Here is a 23,412-nt window from a genome sequence, read left to right on the forward strand (position 1 = left end):
TTTCGAGGGACATTCAATGGACATGATGACTCTGTGATAGATCATTCTCCAGGATTTGGGTTTGTTGACTTCATTCACAAATACCACTTCTATCTTCATTTGGAATTACCACATTCATTGCCAAGACGTTTTGCTTACAGTAGCAGGTTTTATTGGCTATATCTGATTGCATTGATAAAAGAGATAAGAATGACATGTACCAAATCGAACTTTGCCTTCCAACTTCCAGATTTCCAGCCCATACATAATTTCGTAAAATAAGGAAACAAGTGAGAGAAAAAAAAATTCTCTGAAAGGTTCCCCGCCATTTTGCAATTTGTTCAGTTCGCGAGTCCAAAATCCATCCACTCTTCCACATTTGCAGGTTTCCCTACAGCAGCAGTCCGAATGGGAAGGTCTCGACTTATTTCACATGTCTCAACACCTTCCTTCTTGAGTCTCTTTGGACTCCCGATATCTGTCCAATCACTCGCCACAGATTCTTCTCTGCCCGGAGTGCTAATTCTACTCCACTCCGTGTCCACACTGAGCTCCCTTTTACAACCCCCGGAGTTTGAGCAAAAATGTTGATGATCGCCTTTCTCCCGCGCAGCAAGTTGTGTTTGTACACTGTCCCGCAGCCAATTGTTCGTCGACGCCCGTGTTTGTTGCTGGGCCTGCGGGGGTTGCATGTTTGGATATCGAGCTGTTGGCACTTCACCGTAATGATTCCCGGCTTGTTTGAACTGCGCTTTAATTTCCTTGATCAGACCGCAGCTGTGATCGAGATCCTTCATCATAGGACAAAGTCCTGCGGGAAGTCCCACGAACTGTTGAGCAAAATCCAATACTGTGTAATTGTGACTTCGCACAACAGACTGGTTGATGCCAATTCCCATGTGGAGTTCGACAAATATCTTGATTAATGGTTGGATACGATCGCGGAGCTCTTCGGCAGACGTATTCTCGTAACGTTCCTCGAATCTTACAATAGTGGCAGTGATTGCCCCAAGACTTTTGTTTAACTCCGGTTCAAAAGTTCGAGACTGCAAACGTTGCGAAAGGGTTTCAAATATTCCAAGGTGCTGCTGATATGAGGCCTCACCACTTCCAGTGCCAACATTGCGCATGATGTTAGGAATCATCGCCTCATTTGATTTCTGGGAGATGGAAGGCGATGCGTGCGATGATTGAAATGCCTGCCCATATTGTAAGTTGTCAAAAATTACATTCTCCCTCAACGCCACGGCAGCTCTGACAGTCAAAAGATCATAAGAGCTGACAAAGTAGTCCTCGGAAGCTGGACGAGACAGTTGACATCCGTCCAGGCCACCGAGCTGATCACTAAACCTTTTCTCGTCTTGAGCCATACGACGTCTCTTATTTTACTGCTCAAGAAGCATCAATTGTATGCTATAATCTTGTAGTGATGGAGTTTGCGAATTTGGTGGCGGGTGATTGACTTGTGTATCCATACTGAGGTTATCCTCATTCCACCTTGATGAAACTCCAAAGTCGGACGCGGCCGTTGTTTCAACTTTGCGCTTCTCATTTTGCTTTTCAAGCAATTCTAATTGCATCTGATAGTCCTGTAAAGCGTGGTTTCCCATCGGCCCGATGCTGTGAAGGGCAGATATCTTTCTTTCCTCATCAACCATGCTAATTTTGGCTCGATATTCTTCGAGTGCCTCGTTGCTGATTGATCTGGGCTGCAATCTTTTGTGGTGCTCGGGCATCGCCAGCTGCAACTGGTAGTCAGCAAGAACATAGGCGCTGGACGGGCGGGAATCTCTAAGAGTGTCATGCGTAGGAGACTGCACAAGTCCATGAGCTGAACACGGTTGATCAATATAGCTTGATGGCGTAGAAGCGTTCTTTTCATCTTCCAACTTAGCGTCGACATTGGCAAACTCTGCATTGCTAGCTTGCCTATGAAGGCCCGTTCCGCAGTTGCCTATATGTGCATTTTGTTCAGCCTCTGCTATGGTTCTCTTTTGAGAGCAAGACTTCCGGTACTGTTCCTGTCTATGAAGATTGATGCGCCTTTTGCATTGGGTTTCCAGGAGAAGTAACTCCCTCTGGAACAGGGGTAAACATGGTTGACGCTCGAGGGTAGCTGCATGGGTATCTTGCTCATTCCTTGCCATCAATAGTCGTTTTTTGTTTTGCTGTTCGAGGAGTTTTAATTGTATCTCATACTCGGTTTGCTGAGCCGGACCTTCTATTATTGTTGCTGATAAATCCTGGTTGTCTCCCTTCGTATCGTTACTGAGAGGTGGCTGTTGATCATTGATTGCTGGTGATACAGATAGGATCTGTCGAGAATGGCTGTTGGAAGCCTGAAGATCAAGCTGGGACTGCGAGTTGTCATTAGATTGACTCATAGTTTGAGGTGAGGATCGGTCCAAATTGGAGACCTCTGTAGCAATAGGTTGACAGTAACTACTTGGGGAACACTCGGGTACGATCACAAGATCACTCCCAATCTTGTCGCCGCCCATATCTTTTGTTTTCAAGTTTTCCTGGCAATTGGCGTTTTGCTATCGGAGACCTCTGGACAATGGCCAAAGTTGAAATGGTAGCTACTGGAGTCTTTCTGTCAAAGAAAGGCGTCAGGCGTTCCAGTATCAGTCGGAAGGTTTGGAGAACTTGAAGACCAAACTTTTTGTGATGCAAATTAAGCTTTGAAAAAAAAAGGAACAGCTTGAAGTCCTTTACAAGATGGTACTGGCCGTGAAAAGAAAAGAAGGAATGTTAAAGAAATGCGAAATAGTTTTCAATATATAACTATTTGCAAACAGTCCAGCAGGCACTGCCAGGCAGGGTAAGGCACAGGGGTAGTGTATCTTCCACGCCCTAATGGACGTATAAGCGAGACAACCCCTGTCTGAATCTGCCGCTGCATCGTCGCCATAGGTAGAATGGGTGTAAGCAACCTATCACGCAGTTGTAAGGGAGGCGACTCACGACCTCTGACTCGCCGGATCGCATGAGAAACATACGGGAAGCGGGGATATGGACAGCCTTGTATGAGAATAAGACTTGATTCGGGCTGGACGACGTCGATTTGACAGGGGTGGGACATGAAGAAACTGCCTGAGGTGTTGGAAATAGCTGGAAAGGCTGTTGTGCGACCATTTGAGAACATGGGGGAGTCGACCACCCATGGTGAGATGAGTTCTTTCGTGGTTCGGTGACCATTTGGAGTGTCGGCTTTGATGTGACGCCTCTGAGACGCTGGCCAGTAAGATGCATACCTGTAAAGCCAGGCGATGTTCGACGGATACCTGGTCAGGTCATTTTGACGGTAATCTGAGAGGCATTATCAAAATGCGGGTGAAATTAGGAAACATATGAGAGCTGTCTCTTATACTCATGGGGATATGCCGGTTGCATGAGAATCCTACCAATGTTCGAACTCCAAGTGGACATGGCGTGCCCCAAATAATAGGCTGCAAATGAGGAACCTAACTTGGGTCTGGAACTAAAAGCGTTACTAAAAGCTCCGTCCTCGTATTGTTGATCCTGATGATATGAATGTGCTGACTGTTGTAACTAGTTACCTATTTCGGTATGTTGTCTGGCGTAAATTCAACGGTTCGCAAAACATTAACATTGGAAGTTATTTGTCCCGGCACGTGATCTAGACAGTAACTGCAACTTGAAAAGCATGACATTCACGGAATATACTTGCTCTGAACTATGCGCTGCTGTCCATCGGCGAACCCCCTATTTTCCTACCGAACCGAGAATCCAAAAAAAGACCCGTTGGAGGCGTGGGCGTGGGCGTGGTTTCGAGATCGCTGGGTGGGTCTCGGTTCGAGCATGGAGGCGGGGTCCTCCCGTGCACCAGACCCCCTTGTCGGATAACCTCAACGCGTCATAAAAATCATAACAAAGATAACTGAAGACGCGTCAACACTGCTACAGGTCTCAGACTTGTAAATTCAGATTGCCGCTCTCATCCTGCTGCAATACGAACATCAGGTTTCTTTTAAGAGTTTGTGTCATTCATCTGGTATAATACACAATCGTCCAGTACCCTTCCGCCCCCATGCCCATAGTCCAGATTCCCACCCAGTCCTCAAAGGACTGTCTAGAAGTCCCCGTTTCGTGCGGAGCGATTAATCTTCGAACAAGATCGCCAGAAGTAGAATCTCAACCATCATCAAAACAATAAAGCAAGGCTAACCCCAAAATTTCATTCCGTAAAGCACAAAACCAGCGTGATTTATCCCCTTCACGTCACGATATACCCAGCCCCAACGCCGTATAAACAACCAAGAAGAAAAGAGAGACATCAAGACTGCGCCTACGCAGCAGCCTTTTTCGGTGTCGCCTTCTTCTTTGGAGCAGCAGCCTTCTTTGCTACTGGGGCGGCCTTGGTCTTGGTGACACGTCCAGACTTTGTCTTGCTAATCACCGCTGGCTTATCAACAACTGCAGGGGCCTAGGAATGTTAGTCGTTGTTACTGGTGACGGTGGTGACAACTTACTTTAGCTGGTGCGGCAGCCTTCTTGGTGGTCTTTGGGGCGGCCTTGGGCTTTGCAGCTGGGGCCTTTGCCTTTGGTGCAGCCTTAGGTTTTGGAGCGGCCTTTGCGGCAGCTTTTGGCTTCACCTCCTTCTTTGCTGCTGGAGCTTTCTTGGTGGCCGCAGCGGCTGGCTTCTTCTCCTTTGGTGCAGCTTTGGGTTTGGCGGCCGCAGGCTTTGGCTCTTTCTTGGCCAACTTGGTTCCACCAGATGCGCCTGTGGAATGTTAATAACAAAAAAAAACAATTCGTGTAGAATTGCGACACGTACCCTTTGGCTGCGCAAAGACACCCTTGGTGACGCCAGACTTCAACGCTCTGTTGAAGAGAGAGTCAAACATGTTATCAGCAGCGTTGATGTTGTTGTTGGCCTTGACATATTTCTTGAGCGCGGACCGGCTGTGGAGAGTCAGTCACCGAACCCCAAGTAAACATACGACGCGTCAAAAATTCTAAAGAATTCCGGCGCGGTAATAAAGCTAATCGTACCTTGATCCATTGCGCTGAGAGAGACGTTAGTATCAAGTCATCGTACTGTGATCGTGGAATCAACTTACTTCTTTGAGGTTGATGATGGCATCGGTGATCATCTCTGCAATAACGCGTCAGCAACCCCATCTCAAAACATGTAATTTACACCAGTAGCTGGGCCAGAGGTAGGCGACTCTGAATATGTACGCGAAAACCCAATGCGACGTGGTGTTGTGGAGATAGAAGCTTGAAATGCTCACCTTGATAACTGGCATGATCGGGTGCGGCGGCCTTAGCCTTTGGTGCTGCAGCCTTTGGTGGCATGTTGATAGAATTGATATTTGTTTTGTTGAGGTAGATAATATGAAGTGGCGACTTGTGTCAATCAAGTAACTGAGATACTATTTATTAGTTGTGGTCGTGGTGATTCGTGAAGAAGTCGAAGTGGGAGGCGGAAGAAGAGGAAATAGTTCTGACGGGGGGAAGAGGGGCTTATGTAGTCGGACGGGCCGTGACTAGCAAACCTGGATCACTGAATGAGATTAAGCGAGGATCTGCTTTGCCTCGAGCTGTTGATTCAAAGTTTGGCGCATTTTGATTGGTTGATATGGACATCAGAATTCAGACACTATGGCATCCCCCTCTGTTGGTCATGCGGCTGCTGCCCCGACACACCATTTCTCCCTTTTCTCTTACACTTTGTCACTCCCACATTTTTGCAAGAGGATTGACGTGGCAGGTTGTGGTTTTCGTATCTTTTATCGACGCTCTTTCTTTTTGTTTATTTGCTTTGCGCGATACGTTTCTTAGAAGTGGCAATATCATCAGCTCAAGACGAGTGCTTGAGTTTCTCGTAAAGCGATTTGACGAGAGATGCTGCAACCGGATGCGCATCCCTTGATGCAGTCTCGCTCGCTTTATCATTGATCTCCTATTCAGATGAAAGAGGTTTGATCACTTCAATTGATTATACTCTCGCTTTGTGTTCAAAGCATCGATGTGGTAAGGGCTGTCTATTCACGCAAGGGCGAAGCGATATCATTCAACTCAGATGATTCATATAGCGCTTTAAGACGACCAACTCTTTGCGGTAAAAGAATCAAGAAGGTAACTGCGTTCAAATATATTGGGCGCGGGTGCGAGCAAAGAGTTTGGGTTCCGTGGCGACCTGTTTACCTCTGTTCGTTGTTGTCTTCATGGGGTTGTTATGAAAGTATGCATATTACAATCAAATGCATGTTTAGAGATGGTTGCGTGTAGATTAGTATACCAAGTGACTCCCCGTGGATTTCTATCAGATGTAGAAGTTGGCCGACACGATGCAAATGCAAAGGGACGCGTCCAGCCGCGAGGTCATGCAGCGGGTACTCTGGTACCTTATCACGTGCCGTCGAATGCCACATCTGCGCTAGGCCCCACTTAGCCCGCTACACACTGGTCAATATTCGAAGAAATTCGTGCAAACCTCAATAACCACGAACCACGACAAATTCGACCACCACCGACAGTCGCCATGAAGTGTAAGTTGAGGACGATTGGCATTGGAATGTGTCGTAGATATGGGCTAATAATTTTCCAACTGTAGTCCTCAAGGTCGGCCGTGTTGCCATCATCACCCGGGGCAGATATGCCGGCAAGAAGGTAAATCAATTCCTCACGTCACCTCCCACGTCGCAAATACGAGAATTAGAGATTCTACGATAGAGAAATTGGACGAGCTCTGGATTCAGTATTGGATTTGTAGAGACAGTGCTGATGGGAACAATCACAGGTTGTGATCATTCAACCACAAGATGCAGGAAATAAGTCGCACCCATACCCTCACGCATTGGTCGCCGGTATCGAGCGTTACCCATCGCAAATCACCCGCCGTATGTCAAAGACCCGTCAAGAGAAAAGAAGCAAGGTCAAGCCATTCATCAAGGTCATCAACTACAACCACTTGATGCCAACAAGATACACACTTGAGTTGGAGGGATTGAAGGGAGCTATTACCGCCGATACATTCAAGGAGGTTTCGCAGCGAGAGGATGCTAAGAAGGTCGTGAAGAAGGCTTTGGAGGAGAGATACACATCAGGAAAGAACAGATGGTTCTTCACCCCTCTTAGTAAGTTGTCTTGGGAGAGGGCGGCCATTTGGACAGAGGCTGATATTTAATTGTAGGATTTTGAACGGTTCTTTTGCGTCACTGGGTCTGGACGGGGTTATTTCATGGCATTGGTCGCATAAAGAGCTGAGATAAACTGCATTTTACCATTTGCGGCACTCGATGTTTCATAAATAATGTGGCTTGGCGTAACGAACATGGAACCTTTTCAAAAGTGAACTATCGAGATTTCGAGAATGTGCAGAGATTGCGATGAATCAATTGAGGAATGCTGCGAAAGCAGCTAAGGTTCGAGTTCAGTAAAATTGCCTGGTCTTTCCCCTAGCGAAGTGCACAGGACATATTCTTGAGGTGTTATGAAATGATGATATCTGAACAAAACCTATGATGTATTTGGAAGGAGTAAAACCGGTCTCACAGCACTATCCTTCTTAATTGAGCTCTCTATGCCATGTCAAAATCCCATTAACCTCCCGACTTTTCCCTAGTTCATTCTGCTGTCGTTTCCTGAAAACCGACTTCTCAAATTTGTTGAGCCGTGATGAACAGCTAGCTCGCCTATCAAGCACTCGAAAGAAGACTGTCAACAACGCCAACGTATTCCCGGTACATCATCGATCACTTCTCACGATATTGAGCTCATTGGGCAGGTAAATTGTTAGATGCCAGAATGGCTCCATCAACCAAAAGTATTTAACTTCCAAGATGTCGAATCCGTTCACAAAGTGACCCAATAATCCGAAAACAACGTCTTGTCCACACGCGGCAGCCTTCCAATTCCATCGAAATTATAATCTCAGTGACCAGGATAGATACTTGTCTCCTTATTGAGGCAACTACAGCTATTTCGAATTTGGGACAACACGCTGTGACCACAAAGCTACGTAAATTAAAATGAGAATGAACACATCGCGTAGTGTGGAAGCACAAGTTTCGGAACATGGCTCGATCTGATCGTCCAGTTGTACGAGAAAGTGGACTTGACTTGCTGGACTGGAGCGGGTTAAGCACGTCTGTCTCTCAAGTTCATCCGGCATTAAGCTCTCAAATCACGCAGATTTAGATGGTACCAAATTGGTGCAGTATAAAATTCTATTCCGTCTATGTTCAAATGTTTCATTCCTAATTTCGTTGTTCTCTATATACCACGAAGCGACGCTCCAACAGCCAGAAGTCTTTCGAAAACGCCAATATCTATATATGCCACAACCTGTTGCAAGATACAATTTACGAACCAATTTTTACATAATTGATGACAAGCTAACATGGCCCGCCCCAGGACCTCCATCGCTTAATTCGTTTCCACTTCGACAAAAAATGGAGCTTCCTGCCCACGCTAGAAGATATGCGAATAAAAAGGAAAGAAGAAAGAAGGGGCGTAGCGATTATGTACTCGAAGCGTAAACCACAAAATGGGCTAAAATAATCCGTGTGCCGCCTGTGGGGAATCGTCGTAGCTTAACTGTCCTGAAGCCTTTGTCATTTATTACAAAGAAGTAATGTTCTTCAAACCATTCGTTCCCCGGATGTCTTGAATGTCGTACCGTGCAGGATCTTCTCAAAAATGTCGTCTCCCTCATAGATTGGCGCCGACTGTGCCCGTTGTACCGTATGATTTCGCTGCGTCGATCAATTTCTTGGTGTCAATGTTTGTTTGAGGTCCGACACCAGCCAAGAGAAGAACGACCAAACTGAAGACAGCCCCGATGACGATAAGTTTGCGGAGAACTGGTCGAGTTGCGCCGAATTCGGCCCATTTCCTTGACCCCTCTTGAATAAATGGCTTCAATTCCTTCTGTCCTAACTTGTAGTATACCATACCAGCAAGGGCAATGCCGTATCCAAACACTTGGAGACCGGAAATCTTGGTGCCCCAGATAAGAATAGACGCAATAACGAGAAGGATATCCTTGAGGACACCGCAAAGGGTGAGGACGAGACCTGAGGTCTTGCCAATCTAAACAAGGGTTAGCACGAAGTTGCGACAGAGGTTCTGTGAACTTACCAAGAACACCACAGATACATTCAGGAGGAACGCGCAGCATGCATTTGCGAAGAAGGTTCCCAGGCCTACGGCGTACACTTCAGCCATTGAGACCTTTGGTACTTCCCAGAAAAGAGCTACTGTCAAGTTCATGAATGCGCAAACTGGGGCAAAGTAGTATAGAGATACTAGAGGGTCCATCTTGAATTCCGATCCGTTTAACAAGCGTTGAACCAAGCAAATTCTGACAGCCTCGAAAGCGATTCCTCCCATCTGGTAAAGGAAACCAATCAAGACGAAGTCGATTTCACCGAACGAAGCCAAAACAACACCAATGACGATGAATGACACGTTCCCGAGTTTCTTGAGGTCGGGCTTTTCCAATCCGAGACACCATCCAGCAACGAGAACTGCAACAGGTGTAGTAGCCTAAAATTGAGAGTCAACATCTACCCTCATTGTCACCCACAATTGCCACGTACCTTGAGCATTTGAATGAATGAAACACTCAGGTACAAGTATGTTAAGTTTCCGCAGATCAAACTCAAGCTGAAGAATACACCAATTGGTACAATGGCTCTGAGATACACTCGCCCCGTCATTTTGACTGTTTTGCGCCCGTCAAGAAGAGTTGTGGTTCTCGCCATGATCTGCGTCATGACCGTCGCGAAGACAAGATGCCATGCTGTGAGGAGGATTGGGTATTCTGCAGCAGGAAATTAGTGGCGACTTTGGGGTTTCGCAGGAAGGTCGACGTACTGAAGCCAAGTGTAGACAGAATCCATTTGTTGAACAAAATGACACTAGAGCTGAGTGAAATCCAGACACTAGAAAGGAAAATCAGCAGAGCCCAACCCCGTCCGTTGTGCGACTTGTAACTACCTACATGACATAAAAAGCAGGATGAATTCCGTTAGACGCAGGTTCTGCAAGTTTTTCGATGGCTGGATTGACCGTTGGAAGGACTGGCGCATCGGTTCCCCGAGGCGAATCCCCTGAGATACGCGCTTTTTCTTCGCCCATGATGGTTATCGTGGTAGGATCTTGGTAGGTCTATATACTCGTCTCGCAGATTGAATCCGCGGTCGCAAAGGAGATATTGCGACAATCGTTGAGGAGGCGCTAGAACGACAGAAAATTACACGGCTGTGGTGGGTATCGTCAGGCAGAAGATTCTGCAGAAAAGAGAGAATGAGAAAGATGGTTGGGGAGTTGGATGAGGAATAACCTCTAATGAGATTTAGGGGAATGGTGGCTCACAGGGGTCTGCCAAGCCCTGTCCTGTTACTTGGAGAGCCGCTTTTGTTTTGGTCCACTATCTCGATATGGATATCACTATCACGTATGCAATTAAAAGTGCGGCATATTCGTACAAAGTAATACCAAATCTCTGTGATAATTATACCTTTCGCATAAAGAAACCTCATTGGCGTTAGCAGTGATAGCAGGGTTTCATTTGGCAATTACACCACAGAAATGAGTTATCGGTTAGGCTAAATACTGCCGCTTTACACGGTAGTCCGTATTAGGTTATCCCCTTCTCGGTGGTAAAAATAGTCGTCTTCACACGATTTGCGTTGATCGTGGATAGGGAACAACTCCTTCATCAGCTTCGTAATACGAGAGCTCCGTCGTCTCTATTACACCAGGCTCAGTCTTGCGCGACTCTCGAGTCTCGTGTCACTGTGAGACATGGCACCCTCAACTCATTAATCAGCATCGAGCATCAATCTAGTACCGACTAGACGAACACAATTGACGCTCGCTTCACGCTCCTCTGTCCGCTTTGGAGACCAGAACACGTTTTGAATCTCGTCAAATACATATGGCGAGACCACACAAATGAAGATAGCAAACGGGGGTCTCGCTTCTCAGGTCATAATCTGCTCATCTACGTGGTGGGTTCTCGACGCGCAATAACGCAAGGTGTCAATTGAAAGTAGTTGGGTGACGTAAGTCCTAGTTGGTAAATGCAACAGATTACTGTGTTGCCTTGTGCTTCGTCTCTCTTTATGTCACTGAAATACACTTCCCAGTACTGACCATTTCCTGACGCCTGGTTCCTACAAGTACTATGACAGCACAAAAGAGTCTTGGACCATTCTAGGGATTACCGTGGTCTCAGATACGCTTTTACGAAGTAAGAGGACAACATCTTAGGCTTGCTTTGGGCCAGTCTACTTGAAGTCCGTGGTAATCCAAAGAGCCAGCCTTATGTGATTTAAACACAGACTACGAGATTACCTGGGTAGCTTTGAAGATTGTTAGCCATTGGCCTTTCTCCCTCGCTGTTATGATTACTGATTACCATCAACCGTAGATGAGGGGGGATTGTATGACTTTAATCAACATCCTTAATAAGCATTTATACTTCGTATCCCTAGGTCCATTTTGTCTTTCATTCAAGCATTGTTCCCTCGTCTCTGGAAAACGGGTTGCAGCTCATATCTGGAGTTCGAAATTACAGATACGAGTGGTCTTGAGTCTCTCAATCCCAGATGCCACATTAATTGATTGATAACGGTTGATGGGATATCTCCAGCTCCCTAGGCAGTCGGGTGATTGAAATGGGAGTTACATTTTGGTTCGATAAAGATATGTTTATTAGGGGGTTTTCAGTACTGAAATGATAGTGGAATGATTCGGGTAAGGCACGCAGAGTTCCAGCAACATAGCCAGCCATGTTGAAAAGTAACACGATAACGGTAATCTGTAATGTGTCGGACGAAGAGAATAAATATCCGACACTTCGACCTAACTCTATTTCAGATCAACATCTGGACCTCTAAGCCGAAAGATGACTTTGACTTAGCCCAAATTGAAGAATAACTCTTTTACTAACTATCAGCTTCTTATTCTGAGCTTTTGTTTGTAATGTCAGGTCAGTTGGTCGTTGCTAGTAAACCATGGACTGGTGAGTCTGTAAACTCCCTGCACAGAAAATGCACTGCTAATATGCGGTTCACGAATCATGGGAAATCAAAACAATATGCAAGAGCAAACACTCTTGGACTGTCGCAACATGAAGTCGAGTCCAGCTCTACGATAACCCCGCTTCTTGCTCGAGTTTCCAACGATAAGGTGGGTAAGCTCCGGTTGCCGCTACCACGTCACGCTAACATATGATAGGTCCACGCGACCGAAGTAAACAAGACCGGGGTAAACAACATATCGTGACGTTCAACCTCGAAGCTTTATACTCAACATTGCAATCGCAAGTCCTCAATCTCGGCTGCTCGCTTTTTCAATCACGGCTAGCACTGGCCTGGTCTGGTTCTTACACAATTCATCAGAGAAATTGCTAGCTTTGTGAGCTGACCTCATGGTCTGAGGCGCTCCTACTTGCAGCAAAATCAACATACCAGTCCGCATTCCACATTCCACAATACCCTAATTCCACCACAATTATGCCTTCAACCGAGAGAAATAGCTCGCGGGATAGCGAAAGATATCTAAAACACCATCATTCTGCATCGTTGGACACCAGTCGAGCCATTGTTCCTATGTAAGTTCCAACGACAACCTCTATCTAACTCTGCTAACCACAATTGCAGGTGGGATAGCTCTGACCCTGAACGAGCACCTCCTCCTCTTCCTATGAACCCTTCTTCGCCAAGCTTAGCTTCACGACCGAATACCTCTACTGCAATCAAGAACGCTCATGCAGCCCTCACCGAAAAGGCACGGGAAAGCGCTTATATTACAAATCCTCCACCCAAACGTCTCGAGGGATCTCCAGAACGCTCTCTGATTAGGGGAGCGGCGCATAAACGTATGCAATCATTACACGCTGGCACTAATGTTAGAGATCTGAGCAGTTTCCTAGAGGGAGGATCGACGTATGGATCATCCCCCATATCACCAGAAAAGCACACACGACCCTCGACACCACTCGGAACTAAGGATTATTTCACAGAAGGACCGCTGTCGCTAGAGAGATCACCAGAAAAGTCGCCGGAGAAGTCGCCAGAGAAGGAGAGTGGTAGATCAACGACGCCAACGCCAGGTCGAGAGACACCGACTAGAGAGAACCTCGCGGTTCGTCCGTCGTTGCGGAGGCCTCCTCAAAGTATATTAGGCGAGAACACTCCACCTCAATCCGCGACTATGCTTGCCCTACAGAGTATGGCTAGCAAGGACGCAGATTCGGTTCTCACAAACGTTACGAATGGATCTACGGCGCTGGTTCGCACTCCACAAACTTTTGACGCGATCTCGAATCAGATTCTTAGCCTCACCAGTATCGCCACAAGCTTGCAAAGGGAAATGGCTCAGCTCAGTCGGCGCAGCAAAGATAACGCGACTGACTTGGTTAGTTTGAAAGAAGCTACCAACGCCAGGGATGAAGATATCCGAAAAAGTCTCCGTGAACTTGTCAGCAATCTCTCAGAATCAGGCTCAAGGACTTCTGGTTTGATGTATCCAAATGGGGGTCTGTATTTAGACTCTAAAGCATATAACTCACCAGGTTCCAAATACATCAAACCGATATCTTTGCCACGGATTCCAAGCCCCAACAGCTTTGCGGCGTCCTTGGATCGGGAATCCATCGCTAGTCCTTGCCCATTCGGACCAGATGGAGCTGCAAGTATTGCCCTCTTAGAAAAGATACTCCGCGAGATGGGAACCAAAGACGGTCAAGATAATCTAGTATCCAGGTTGACTGAGGTCGGAGATAGAATGTCAAAAGACGGCATGTTGACAGCGAAAAAGCTTGACGAGGTTCTACAGTTTGTAAAGCGCAAAACGCCCCAGGCAGTGATCCAACAGAATTTGGGAGTAACTGGAGGGGTTAGACCGCGGAATTTTAGCTTTGATGAACCGCCTACCTTAGAGCTAGACTTCGATCAACCACGGTCTGGACCAATGACATCTAGAGTGGAAGCACTTCTCTCACAGAGTGGAAACAAGGAGAATCTACGAGGACCGAACACACAACGAGCTTCTGATATCGTCAACGAGGATCTCATGAAAGTCATTCGAACAATTAAAGATAGCATTGCTCAGGGAGGTGGTCTTACCGCAGAAGTAAAAGCCCTGGTTCGTGAGCTCCGAGGTGAGGTTTTGGGAATGGGTCGTGAGATTGGAAGAAAATTAGAGCAATCGAGCAAACTTGATACGACAGCGCAGGATGTTGTGGCGGACAAAGAGCAAATCGCTCGTGTGGTCCAAGACGGTCTCGACGAACTGAAGGATCACCTGGAACATATAATGCGAGAAAACCGTCGACAATCGGATTCTTCAATGGTAACGCGAAACGCTGTTGACTACCAAGAAATTTACAACGCCATGCGAGCTGCCATGAATGAAAACCCACGAGAGTCGCGACCTCCGGATTTTGGCAAGGATGAAATAATCGAGGCCGTTCGAGAAGCCTGGGAAAATTATAAGCCAGATATTGAACTACAGCATTTTGGACTTGAACGAGACGAACTACTGGCATGTTTGAAGGAAGGAATGCAGGAATACGCTACCCAGGATACCTCCCGTGAGATCCCAGGTGCTACGCGAGAAGAAGTGTTCACCGCTGTCGTTGAAGGCCTAAAGCATTTCTCACCTCCGCGGGTCGAAACAGAAGCAAGCTTATCCCGCGAGGAAATCCTTGATGCTGTTAGGGAGTGCCTTGAAGAATTCGAATTTCCGGCTGCACCTGCACCAGCGCCAAGAGATCTTGAAAGCACACGGGAAGACATGCTGGACGCTGTCAAGGAAGGCCTTCAAACTTTCGATTTCACGACAACTACAGGCGTACTCGGACGTGATGTTACTGATGGACTCACCCGCGAGGACATGATAGAAGCTGTTAAAGAAGGTCTGCACACTTTTGACTTTTCCTCAACCACCACGACAGTGGTCCAGAATCCTCCACCAGGTGTGAGTCGAGAAGACATCTTGGATGCTGCCACGGAGGCTCTTCATACCTTCGACTTCCCCGCCAGCGCCGCTGCATCTCGTGACATTGATGCAGGAGTTACTAGAGACGAAGTTTTGGATGCTGTGAAGGAAGGATTGCATAGTTTTGATTTTGCACAAAATACACCGAGCCGTGACGACATCTTAGACGCCGTGCGAGAAGGTCTTGATACTTTCGAGTTCCCTGCCAAGACATCCACCCGCGAAGATGTTTTAGATGCTGTCAAAGAAGGCCTCTTGATCTTCGACTTCCCAACCAATGAATCTAACATCGGCCGACAAGAAATTCTTGACGCTATCAAGGAAGGCCTTAACACTTCTGACTTCGGAACTAACTCGATGGCACTGAGTCGAAACGTCGTCACCGAGTCTTTGAACCGCGAAGATGTGTACGATGCAGTCAAAGCTGGTCTGCGAGAAGTGCCACTCAACATCGATCCATTTGGAACGCAGGTATTGGAACGCTTACAAGAAGTCCTGGAGTCTATGCAGACCGAATTCAAAGCAGTTTCTGACGAAGCGAAGCAAAATGTGTCGGCCCACGGCCGTGACACAGAACAAGTCCTTGATGCAACCAAAGACGGATTTGAGAAACTACGAACCGATATTGAGTCGTATGTAGACCGAGGCGCTGACGTAACAGGCAAAGAGGAGATTTTGGACAGTATCAGTGAAAATTTTAACTCTCTTCGCACCGACTTTCAAGCACTGCTGGTACAGAAGTCCGACACATCCATGGAAGCTATTCAAGGCGAACTGGAGCACCTTCGTGAGACGATGGCTTCTTCGTTAGTCCGTGGAGGAAGCAACATTGATAGAGACGAAATTTTAGATGCTCTCCGCGACGGACTAGAAGGCCTACGAGCAGACATGGATAGACCCCGTGACACTAGCAACGAAAGTGTACTTTCTAGCACTAGTGAGATTCTGGATGCCCTTCACGATGGACTCAGCGGCTTGCGTGCAGAAGTCGAAAAGGTCCACAATAAGCCCGTTGATATGACTGTCAATTACGAGATCTTGGATACTCTAAAGGCTGGTCTGGAAGGTGTACGAGGCGATATTGATCGACTTCGCGAAAGTGGATTCGGTGATAATGCCGTAGCTGAAGTAAACAATCACGCTCTCATCGCCTCAGAGGGAGGACTTAAGCGAGATGACATTGAAAACTTAGAGGTGCTGATCACGCAGCTGCGAATCAAGGTCGAAGCTCTGGAGTCAATGCCGCCCGCCCCTGCTGAACCCGCCGCAGGCTCGCTCTCTAAAGAGGATCTTACCAACCTAGAAGAAAAGTTGGCCGGTCTACAGGAGTCAGTCTTAGAATTGATGAACCGCGAGCCAATGCAAGACGAGACGACCATGAAGCGAGACGATATGGAAGCAATCGAAACTCTTCTTCGGAATACCAAAGCCAAAATTGATGACATAGATCCTGAGCAAACGGTCAAAAAGGAACATCTTGACGCGGTTGAGGTACTTCTTTTCGAGACCAAAGAAAGCATTGGCGAGTTGAAGATTCACTTAGAAGATGTCACCAAGCAGGATGATATCAGCATGGTGGAGGGCTTGCTGCGCGGTGTTGTTGAAGGACTCGATGAAATGAAAGAAAAACTGGCTGCCGATGTAGATGATTTAGAAAAGATCACCAAAACGGATATAGACGCTGTCGAAGCAGTCTGTCTCGATGTTAAGGCTGCAATCGAAGAAAGACTTCTGCCTGATGTAGGCGATCTCGCATCCAAAGGCGATCTAAAACTTCTTGGGGATATGATTAAGGAGTTCAACGGTCGCATAGAAACTCACGCAGACTCGAACGCAAAGTCATTCGAGGAAAGACAGGCGGAGACCGTTGGAGTTGGAGAGCGTGTCTCGGAAGTCAAAGCCTTCTTGGAAGAATTCAGAGAAGCTATCAAAGAAAAGATGGATGAGGATGCGAATAGTGTCGAGACACTAGGAAAGTTCCTCGAAAGTCTTGGAGAAACAATAGGTCAAAACGCAAATGTCACTGAAGATGTGAAGGATCTCTGCGAAATGGTCAAGACTGAGTTCGAGAAATCTAATGCCGGCGTTGTTGGCTCCAAACTTGAAGCGGATGAAAAGTTTCAGTTGACTTGGGATAAATTCGACACCAAGCTGGAAGAAAAGTTTACCGAATTGATCGCCAAATACGAAAACGCAGAGCTTGCGGCAGACGCTAAAGCAAAGGCGGGTGATGAGAAGAACGCTGAAATCCAGGCTGCCATGCTTGGTACCAAGGCAGTTGCAGATGATCTCAAGCTGTTAGTTGACACTTTGGGCGTTACTTTGACAGACTCCGTTGAGAAAATGGATGAAGCTTCCAAGACCGTATTCGGGAGAGTCGAGGATACGTTCACAAGGATCGAAGAGACACACGCAGACGCTAAGGCTGAGCATCAACTCACCAGAGAGCAGGTGTTCAAGTCGATCGGTGCCATTGAAGGTGTTCAAGGCCATGTCACAGAATACCACCCGAAGATTCTCGATTCCATCAAAGATGTTCTCCTCATTGTCGGTGAACATTATGAACATTCCAAGACATCTGCGTCGACCCTTCAGGAGAAGATTGCAGAAATCCCTCCACCGCCTCCTCCCTTCGAAATGCCACTTTTACCGCCGCCTGTCGAAAAGTATGACGATACACCAGTACACGAGAAACTTGACAAACTGGTTGATCATATGCATGTCGCTGGGAAATCATTTGCTCAATTGGAGATGCTCGACAAGATCCACCAGCAAGTCATGCAAACAGCTGCCGAAGTTTCTGAGTTTGTTTCGGTTCAGACTCAACGTATCGCCAATGATCACGAAGATAAGGAGAAGGCCGTCGAGGCTGCAACCATTGCTCTTGAAAAACAGCTTGCGCAAAAGGAGCAGGTCGAGGCTTCCGTCGTTGACCTCCGCGAAGAACAGAAACAATTGAAAGAAACCGTCGGTATTCTCAAGACAGAACAAAGCAATCTGGCTCACGAGAAGATGCGATTGTCTGCGGACGTGTCTAGCCTTGAGACAGCTTTAAAAATTCGGCGCGAGGAACTTCACGCCATGGAGGCACGCGCAGAGGCTCTGGAACGCCGCATCTTGGAGGGTGTAATTGACCATTCTCGTGCTCTCTTGCTCACAAAAAGTAATAAGGGTAGAGATTCGATGAGTCGGAAGCGCGTGCCCAGCCACGCTACTTCAACGACTGGATCAATGGCATCCACTGGAACTCGCGCTAGTTCCAGGTCCTCGTACGCGAGTAACACAACTCAGAGCGCTCTAAGCATGGCCATGCAGGGAAACCGTGCTCTGGCAACTGTACCGATCAAAAACCCAGCTGGTGGTGCTCGTCGTATACTTTCTCTCAATCAAATGTCGCACAACGTTCCAACCGGTGGCATCCAGCGAAGCCATAGCGTGAAACAGCCAGGAGGCTCCGGAGCTCTACGAAAATCAAGTTGGGGTGGCACTCTCAGTCAGAAGTATGGAGATCTCAACAAAGAGAATTTGGCTTTGAAAGAGAGCGAGGAGGACGATGTCAGCGAAAGCGAGCACCAAAGTGATGTTGAATGCGATCGGAGGACTAGTCAAGGCACAACAATCTTGACAAGCACAGGTACCGGAATCAGCGAAAGTGTCATCGATGAAGGAACAGAATGGACAGGTAGCATAGATGGTGATACGGAGAGCCATGTCACAGATGAGACGGCTTCAGAAGACCCCGCTCAAGTGATATTATATGATGAAGCTGCTGTCGTTGCTTGACAGGTGGTACTGGAATAAATAATATTGGAATTCTTGTTATTGTTTTGTGGTAGGGAGCTTAGGCGTAGCATGGATTGTTCGAGGCTGGATTTGATATGGGGTCTGCGGACCATGACTTTACATGAAATAGCGTTTTAGCGAGGTTGACTGTTATATTTTTAGTGTCATTACGCTTACCTGTATGGAGGTAATTTCAGTACATTTTTGCTCTTGGTACATGATTCTCAAAATGCTAGGAAATCTAGCACTTCAATGCAGTATTTTACCAGTCGTTTCTAGACCCATATTTCGATCACGTGCCAAGCTTAATTTATCTTGCGAGTTGAGCACCTCGTCAACTTTTTGACCATAACAACACTCAGTCGCCGTACAGAGCGTGCCTGGTAAGATCTGGGCCATTGACTATTATTCCTATGTACTAACAGTCTGTATAGAATGTATCATGGCAGCCATGCTCGTCAAACCTCAACAACTGCGGTCGATACCCTCTTTCCTCCTCCCCTTCGCGCATTCACAAGGCCAAGCAAGATGCTTCCATCAACAGGTTAAAGCTGCGTCAATACCACCTCCGACTCCCTTCGTTCCGGATACACAAACGTTCCTCACGCTAATTGGCCGCAACTTAAGCCAGCACGCGTCCAAAATTGATTCATGGAGAGCGCTCTTCACCCTCAGCTCTGCAGAACTCAAGGAACTCGGCGTTGACCCTCCACGCAGTCGGCGATATCTGTTGCGGTGGCGCGAAAAATTCAGGAAAGGACAATTCGGGGTTGGCGGAGATATTCAACATGTGAAGGATGGAAAGGCAGAGCTTCGTGTGATTGAGGTTCCAGCACCGAACCGACGAAAGGGTCTGGCCACTTTAACACCCGGAACGAAGAAAATCATCATCAATGTTGTTCCAGGAACCAGCGAGACTATTGTGCCGGAACAGCATGTGCCAGTGAAGGGATACAGCATTAAGGGCGCTCATACTATTGTTGGACCACATGTTTTACCGATGAAGGGGGGACGGTCAGTTAAGATTGAAGTGAAGGAGGGCTTATGGGAGGAGAGAAGGGGACATAAGATTGATGGTGGAGAGAGGAGACAGGCTGAGGTGCGCGCGAAGAGGAGAGGAGAGGAGAAGCGCGCGAGGTAGATTATGGGGACTTGTAAATGTAGGAATATTTTGGAGCAACCTAATGGCCCATTGTAAGAAAATCAATTTGATACTGGAGAAAAGGGTTTTCTACGATGGATGCCGTCTTTTTTTGTGATGTTTGAAAAGAAAGTCAGAAATGCTGTGAGTCGGATTTGAAAGCCAAATTAAGGGAGCTCATAAAAGTCAATCGGTCTTTTTTCCTCACACAATTGTAGACCCATCGCATGAAGTCATCAACACGGAAGATCAGACCAGTTTCCTGAGCTCGTGAGCTTGTAGAGTATGACAATTAGATTGACTGGATTAATTTTCGAGCTACCTAACTTGACTTCTGCATTATGGCCATTGAGAGTGTGATTTCCAAGCACAAACGCAAAGTCCATGAACAACCTTTTCTTCTTTTAAAGGAACAGGCAAATAAAAGAACGAATACATTTCAAAAGTAGGTACTTGGAAGTCCATCGCACCGATCGGGTAGTAAACTAAGTTCTCGATCACAAGTCAGTGCTCTCCCCAGAAGCTAAACAGGTTTCTTGGCTTTGTTTCGAACGCGTTTCTCCATCCCCACCAGCAAACACCAGTGCTGAACACATATCCTTAGAAGCTATCATTGGTCAATCAATCTATCCGAGTCAATCACCTATTCCTATTCCAACATGCCATTGGTTGATCGTTTCGGGTACTGAGTCTTCCCGAATAAGCTACACTTTCATACTCTGTGTAGTAAGAGGGTCAGACATAGCCTCACGTTCATGAGAAGATGAGATGAATAGGTATGCTCCACACGTAGGAGAATTGTTTTGGCAAAATCTCTTCTTTTTGTTCTGATTTTTGAAATAATGTGTTTGGCTGGTTCATCTACTCTTCATTTCGTCTTTTCCTTTCTCTATTATTAGTTCTTAGCCACGGGTATGGCTTTCTTGGCTCGTTTATCTGGTGCTCTTGTTGTATTGACTGTTTTTCAATGTTTATGTGGTGCAGTGAGCGCTGAGGGGGTGGTTGGATATGAGAGAAGGCAGATGAGAGAGAGGAGTGTGGGTGCTGGGAGTGTAAGTCAATATCATGATCTGGTTCGGGCTATTCTAATGCCAACAGAAGAGAGCAACAAATACTCTAGCTACTCGGGACGCAAACAACACCGCTCTTCAATTCGGGTCAGGTGTAACTCGAGCGGCCAATGTCACAGGAGGGCCTGAAGTTCAAGAAGTAGACTTTGTAGACGGCTTGGAATTCTGTCTACAATCGAACCAAGCCATGACTTTCAACGTCGAAATCGATAATGGCATCAACCCGGGGACCTTGCCAGACAATACCACGGCTTTGAATTCCTTCTCTTGGGTAGTCACTTCCAGCGCGCCCTTGACGCAAGTAAATGCGCAGATGTTTGTCCCATGTAGGTTCCGCTCTCACTTCTACTTCACATAGAAACTAACCCCCCTTAGTCAACAGGACGAAACTTGTCGCCATGCATCCAAATGGATCGTCCCCTTCCACAATGCTCATGGTTTACAAACGCCCTTTGAATGCCACGTCCGGCGGGTTCCTTCCTGTCAACGCCAATCAACAAATCGTGCGCGAATTGCCTGAAGATCGGATTATGGTACCGTTAACGCAAATGGACGGACGGTATACAGTACTGGTGACTCAAGCAAGACCAGTAGGAGGGAGTAAGTCTTTCTACAATTCACAAGGCCGAAACAGTGCTGACCAAGGGACAAATAGCCGGGGCATTAAAGTTGAGTCCAATCCAAATACTCGCTAGTCGCAAGGCCGGTCGTAGTCTGGCTTGAAAAGGGTGTGTGAACAGGAGGAGAGGAGGATTCAGCGGGCCGTATTTGAGGGACATGTCCATAACGTATTAATGCGGCGTATGTGGAGTTCTGCTTGTGATAATACCTTCTCGACAGTTCGTCTTGAGCACTTGTTGTGTATCATCCTGTTAGAGTGGTCCATTTTGAGTGATTTGAATATAAAATGCTTTCATCCGACTAGTGCCCATTTGAACTTGCCGGTTGATAATAATGCTTCGATGTTAAGACAGTTCAGCCCACATCTTCGATATTGGGTCTGACTGTAGGTGTATTGCCGAAACTTTCCAATCCTCTATCAACTTCCATTTTGGTAGTACCATCCCTTTTCGCCGCCTCAACTAATGCAGAGGGATCCGCGACGGCGCCATTGGAGTCAGCTTTTAACGCTGCAAACCGTTCACCAGACTGTTTTAACAATTCTTGAACCTCTGCCTCTCTCGCTAGTATTTCTGTTTTCTCCTTTTCCAACCTCGCTACTTTTTGGTGCTTGTTGGCCAGCTCCTGCTGCATAGCACTTAAAGTTGATTGTAACCGTACGAGACATTCCGTTAAGACAGGAAGCGGCGTGATTTTTGGAGGGACCTGAGCAGCAGCAGCTTTCTCTTCTTCGTCCGGTCTATGTAGTCCATCCATTCCCGCCCTGGTCTGAGCAGCTTCGTACGCTGCGTTACGCTCTTCCTCGGAGTCATCCGAATCCCCCTCTTCACTACCTTCTGCTTTGTATATCATATCTGCAATCTCCTTCCGATGTTTACGTCGAGCCTCGCGCTCCTGCTTCTTACCTAATGCTATTCGACCATCATCGACAAACTCGTCAAACCCTTCCGCAATATCCTCATCGTCCCTCACCAAGCGGGTTTCAGTCTTCTTTCGGGGCAGCAGCGAGAGTTGCCGCCGATCATCGCCAGAATCATTAAGTGATATGAAGTCCTTCTCATGTGCCAAGCGTGCCCTCCTTTCTTTCTTCTCGCGGATTTCCGCATCTGTGGGTATATGTGCCACAGGTGCATCTAAATCTATGACCGTAGCCCCTTCTAGTTCTGAGGCATCTAGACCTTCTTCGTCTTCGGCTGTTGCCTGGTAATCCTGTATTTCCGTCGGTCTATTGGGGGTAGAACTTTTCAATTCATTGAGATAATCCTTGCTATAAGTCGGGCGCTCTTCGTCGTCGTCTCCAGGTCTGTTCGGAAAAGGTATTGTTGTTCGTAAAGCGTTCCCTTCCACAACTCGGCGGCCCAGTGTAGGCTTTTTGGGGGTGAAAGCCTCATCGTCCTCTAACGCTGCCGCGGCATCTCCTGAGATGATTTCACCTGGTCCGAAGGATAGTCTTGAAGTAGCTTTCTTTTTCTTCTTCATGAGCGAGTTTGATCGACCAATTGTAGGTTTGTTGGGGTTCTGAGCGCCCTCATTCCCACTCCCGCGAGTTTGCTCGTCTGCATGTTCTAAATCATCAAATGCGATACTCTGTCGCAACCCCGATTTCTTGAATCCTTTCCGGCTAAGATTTACAACAATAGGGGTTGAAGATACTAGGAGTCCATTGTCAGCCAGCTGGTTGTTAAAATCAGCTTGATTCGAGCTACAGCTTTTGCATGCTTACCAGACTCGTCCTGTACAGACTCCGAGTTCTTTGCGCCTTGGTCCTCTTCGTCGTCCTCCACCTGTATCTTCCGGGCTTTTCTTTTACTGCCAAATGCTGACTTCATC

The 23,412-nt window shown here is 47.0% G+C and overlaps 9 protein-coding genes across 9 annotated transcripts; 4 read left to right on the forward strand and 5 right to left on the reverse strand.

Moving 5' to 3' along the window:
• Positions 1 to 320: 320 nt before the first annotated feature.
• On the reverse strand, positions 321 to 1,109 carry GLAREA_05355 (uncharacterized protein; the record flags this gene model as incomplete). Its single annotated transcript, XM_008078644.1, has 1 exon — positions 321 to 1,109. The coding sequence occupies one exon, from the start codon at positions 1,107 to 1,109 to the stop codon at positions 321 to 323; it is 789 nt and encodes a 262-aa protein (XP_008076835.1).
• A 255-nt stretch (positions 1,110 to 1,364) lies between these two features.
• GLAREA_05356 (uncharacterized protein) lies at positions 1,365 to 2,480 on the reverse strand (the record flags this gene model as incomplete). Its single annotated transcript, XM_008078645.1, has 1 exon — positions 1,365 to 2,480. One exon carries the CDS (start codon positions 2,478 to 2,480, stop codon positions 1,365 to 1,367), a length of 1,116 nt encoding a protein of 371 aa, XP_008076836.1.
• Positions 2,481 to 4,291: 1,811 nt separating this feature from the next.
• On the reverse strand, positions 4,292 to 5,304 carry GLAREA_05357 (Winged helix DNA-binding protein; the record flags this gene model as incomplete). Its single annotated transcript, XM_008078646.1, has 6 exons — positions 4,292 to 4,429; positions 4,476 to 4,726; positions 4,781 to 4,908; positions 4,999 to 5,012; positions 5,067 to 5,101; positions 5,241 to 5,304. The coding sequence occupies 6 exons, from the start codon at positions 5,302 to 5,304 to the stop codon at positions 4,292 to 4,294; spliced, it is 630 nt and encodes a 209-aa protein (XP_008076837.1).
• Positions 5,305 to 6,226: 922 nt separating this feature from the next.
• GLAREA_05358 (60S ribosomal protein L27) lies at positions 6,227 to 7,152 on the forward strand (the record flags this gene model as incomplete). The annotated part of the gene is made up of 5 exons (XM_008078647.1): positions 6,227 to 6,352; positions 6,404 to 6,500; positions 6,566 to 6,621; positions 6,752 to 7,088; positions 7,145 to 7,152. 5 exons carry the CDS (start codon positions 6,227 to 6,229, stop codon positions 7,150 to 7,152), a joined length of 624 nt encoding a protein of 207 aa, XP_008076838.1.
• A 1,512-nt stretch (positions 7,153 to 8,664) lies between these two features.
• On the reverse strand, positions 8,665 to 10,095 carry GLAREA_05359 (Multidrug resistance efflux transporter EmrE; the record flags this gene model as incomplete). The annotated part of the gene is made up of 5 exons (XM_008078648.1): positions 8,665 to 9,045; positions 9,094 to 9,501; positions 9,555 to 9,778; positions 9,832 to 9,899; positions 9,959 to 10,095. 5 exons carry the CDS (start codon positions 10,093 to 10,095, stop codon positions 8,665 to 8,667), a joined length of 1,218 nt encoding a protein of 405 aa, XP_008076839.1.
• Positions 10,096 to 12,027: 1,932 nt separating this feature from the next.
• GLAREA_05360 (uncharacterized protein) lies at positions 12,028 to 18,750 on the forward strand (the record flags this gene model as incomplete). The annotated part of the gene is made up of 4 exons (XM_008078649.1): positions 12,028 to 12,153; positions 12,202 to 12,231; positions 12,405 to 12,577; positions 12,627 to 18,750. 4 exons carry the CDS (start codon positions 12,028 to 12,030, stop codon positions 18,748 to 18,750), a joined length of 6,453 nt encoding a protein of 2,150 aa, XP_008076840.1.
• A 442-nt stretch (positions 18,751 to 19,192) lies between these two features.
• Positions 19,193 to 19,891, forward strand: GLAREA_05361 (uncharacterized protein; the record flags this gene model as incomplete). The annotated part of the gene is made up of 1 exon (XM_008078650.1): positions 19,193 to 19,891. The coding sequence occupies one exon, from the start codon at positions 19,193 to 19,195 to the stop codon at positions 19,889 to 19,891; it is 699 nt and encodes a 232-aa protein (XP_008076841.1).
• A 914-nt stretch (positions 19,892 to 20,805) lies between these two features.
• GLAREA_05362 (uncharacterized protein) lies at positions 20,806 to 21,684 on the forward strand (the record flags this gene model as incomplete). The annotated part of the gene is made up of 4 exons (XM_008078651.1): positions 20,806 to 20,943; positions 20,990 to 21,287; positions 21,337 to 21,561; positions 21,617 to 21,684. 4 exons carry the CDS (start codon positions 20,806 to 20,808, stop codon positions 21,682 to 21,684), a joined length of 729 nt encoding a protein of 242 aa, XP_008076842.1.
• A 252-nt stretch (positions 21,685 to 21,936) lies between these two features.
• GLAREA_05363 (uncharacterized protein) lies at positions 21,937 to 23,411 on the reverse strand (the record flags this gene model as incomplete). Its single annotated transcript, XM_008078652.1, has 2 exons — positions 21,937 to 23,234; positions 23,306 to 23,411. 2 exons carry the CDS (start codon positions 23,409 to 23,411, stop codon positions 21,937 to 21,939), a joined length of 1,404 nt encoding a protein of 467 aa, XP_008076843.1.
• Position 23,412: the final 1 nt, after the last annotated feature.

Source organism: Glarea lozoyensis (assembly GCF_000409485.1).
Source record: "Glarea lozoyensis ATCC 20868 chromosome Unknown GLAREA10, whole genome shotgun sequence".
Classification (NCBI taxonomy): Eukaryota; Fungi; Ascomycota; class Leotiomycetes; order Helotiales; family Helotiaceae; genus Glarea; species Glarea lozoyensis.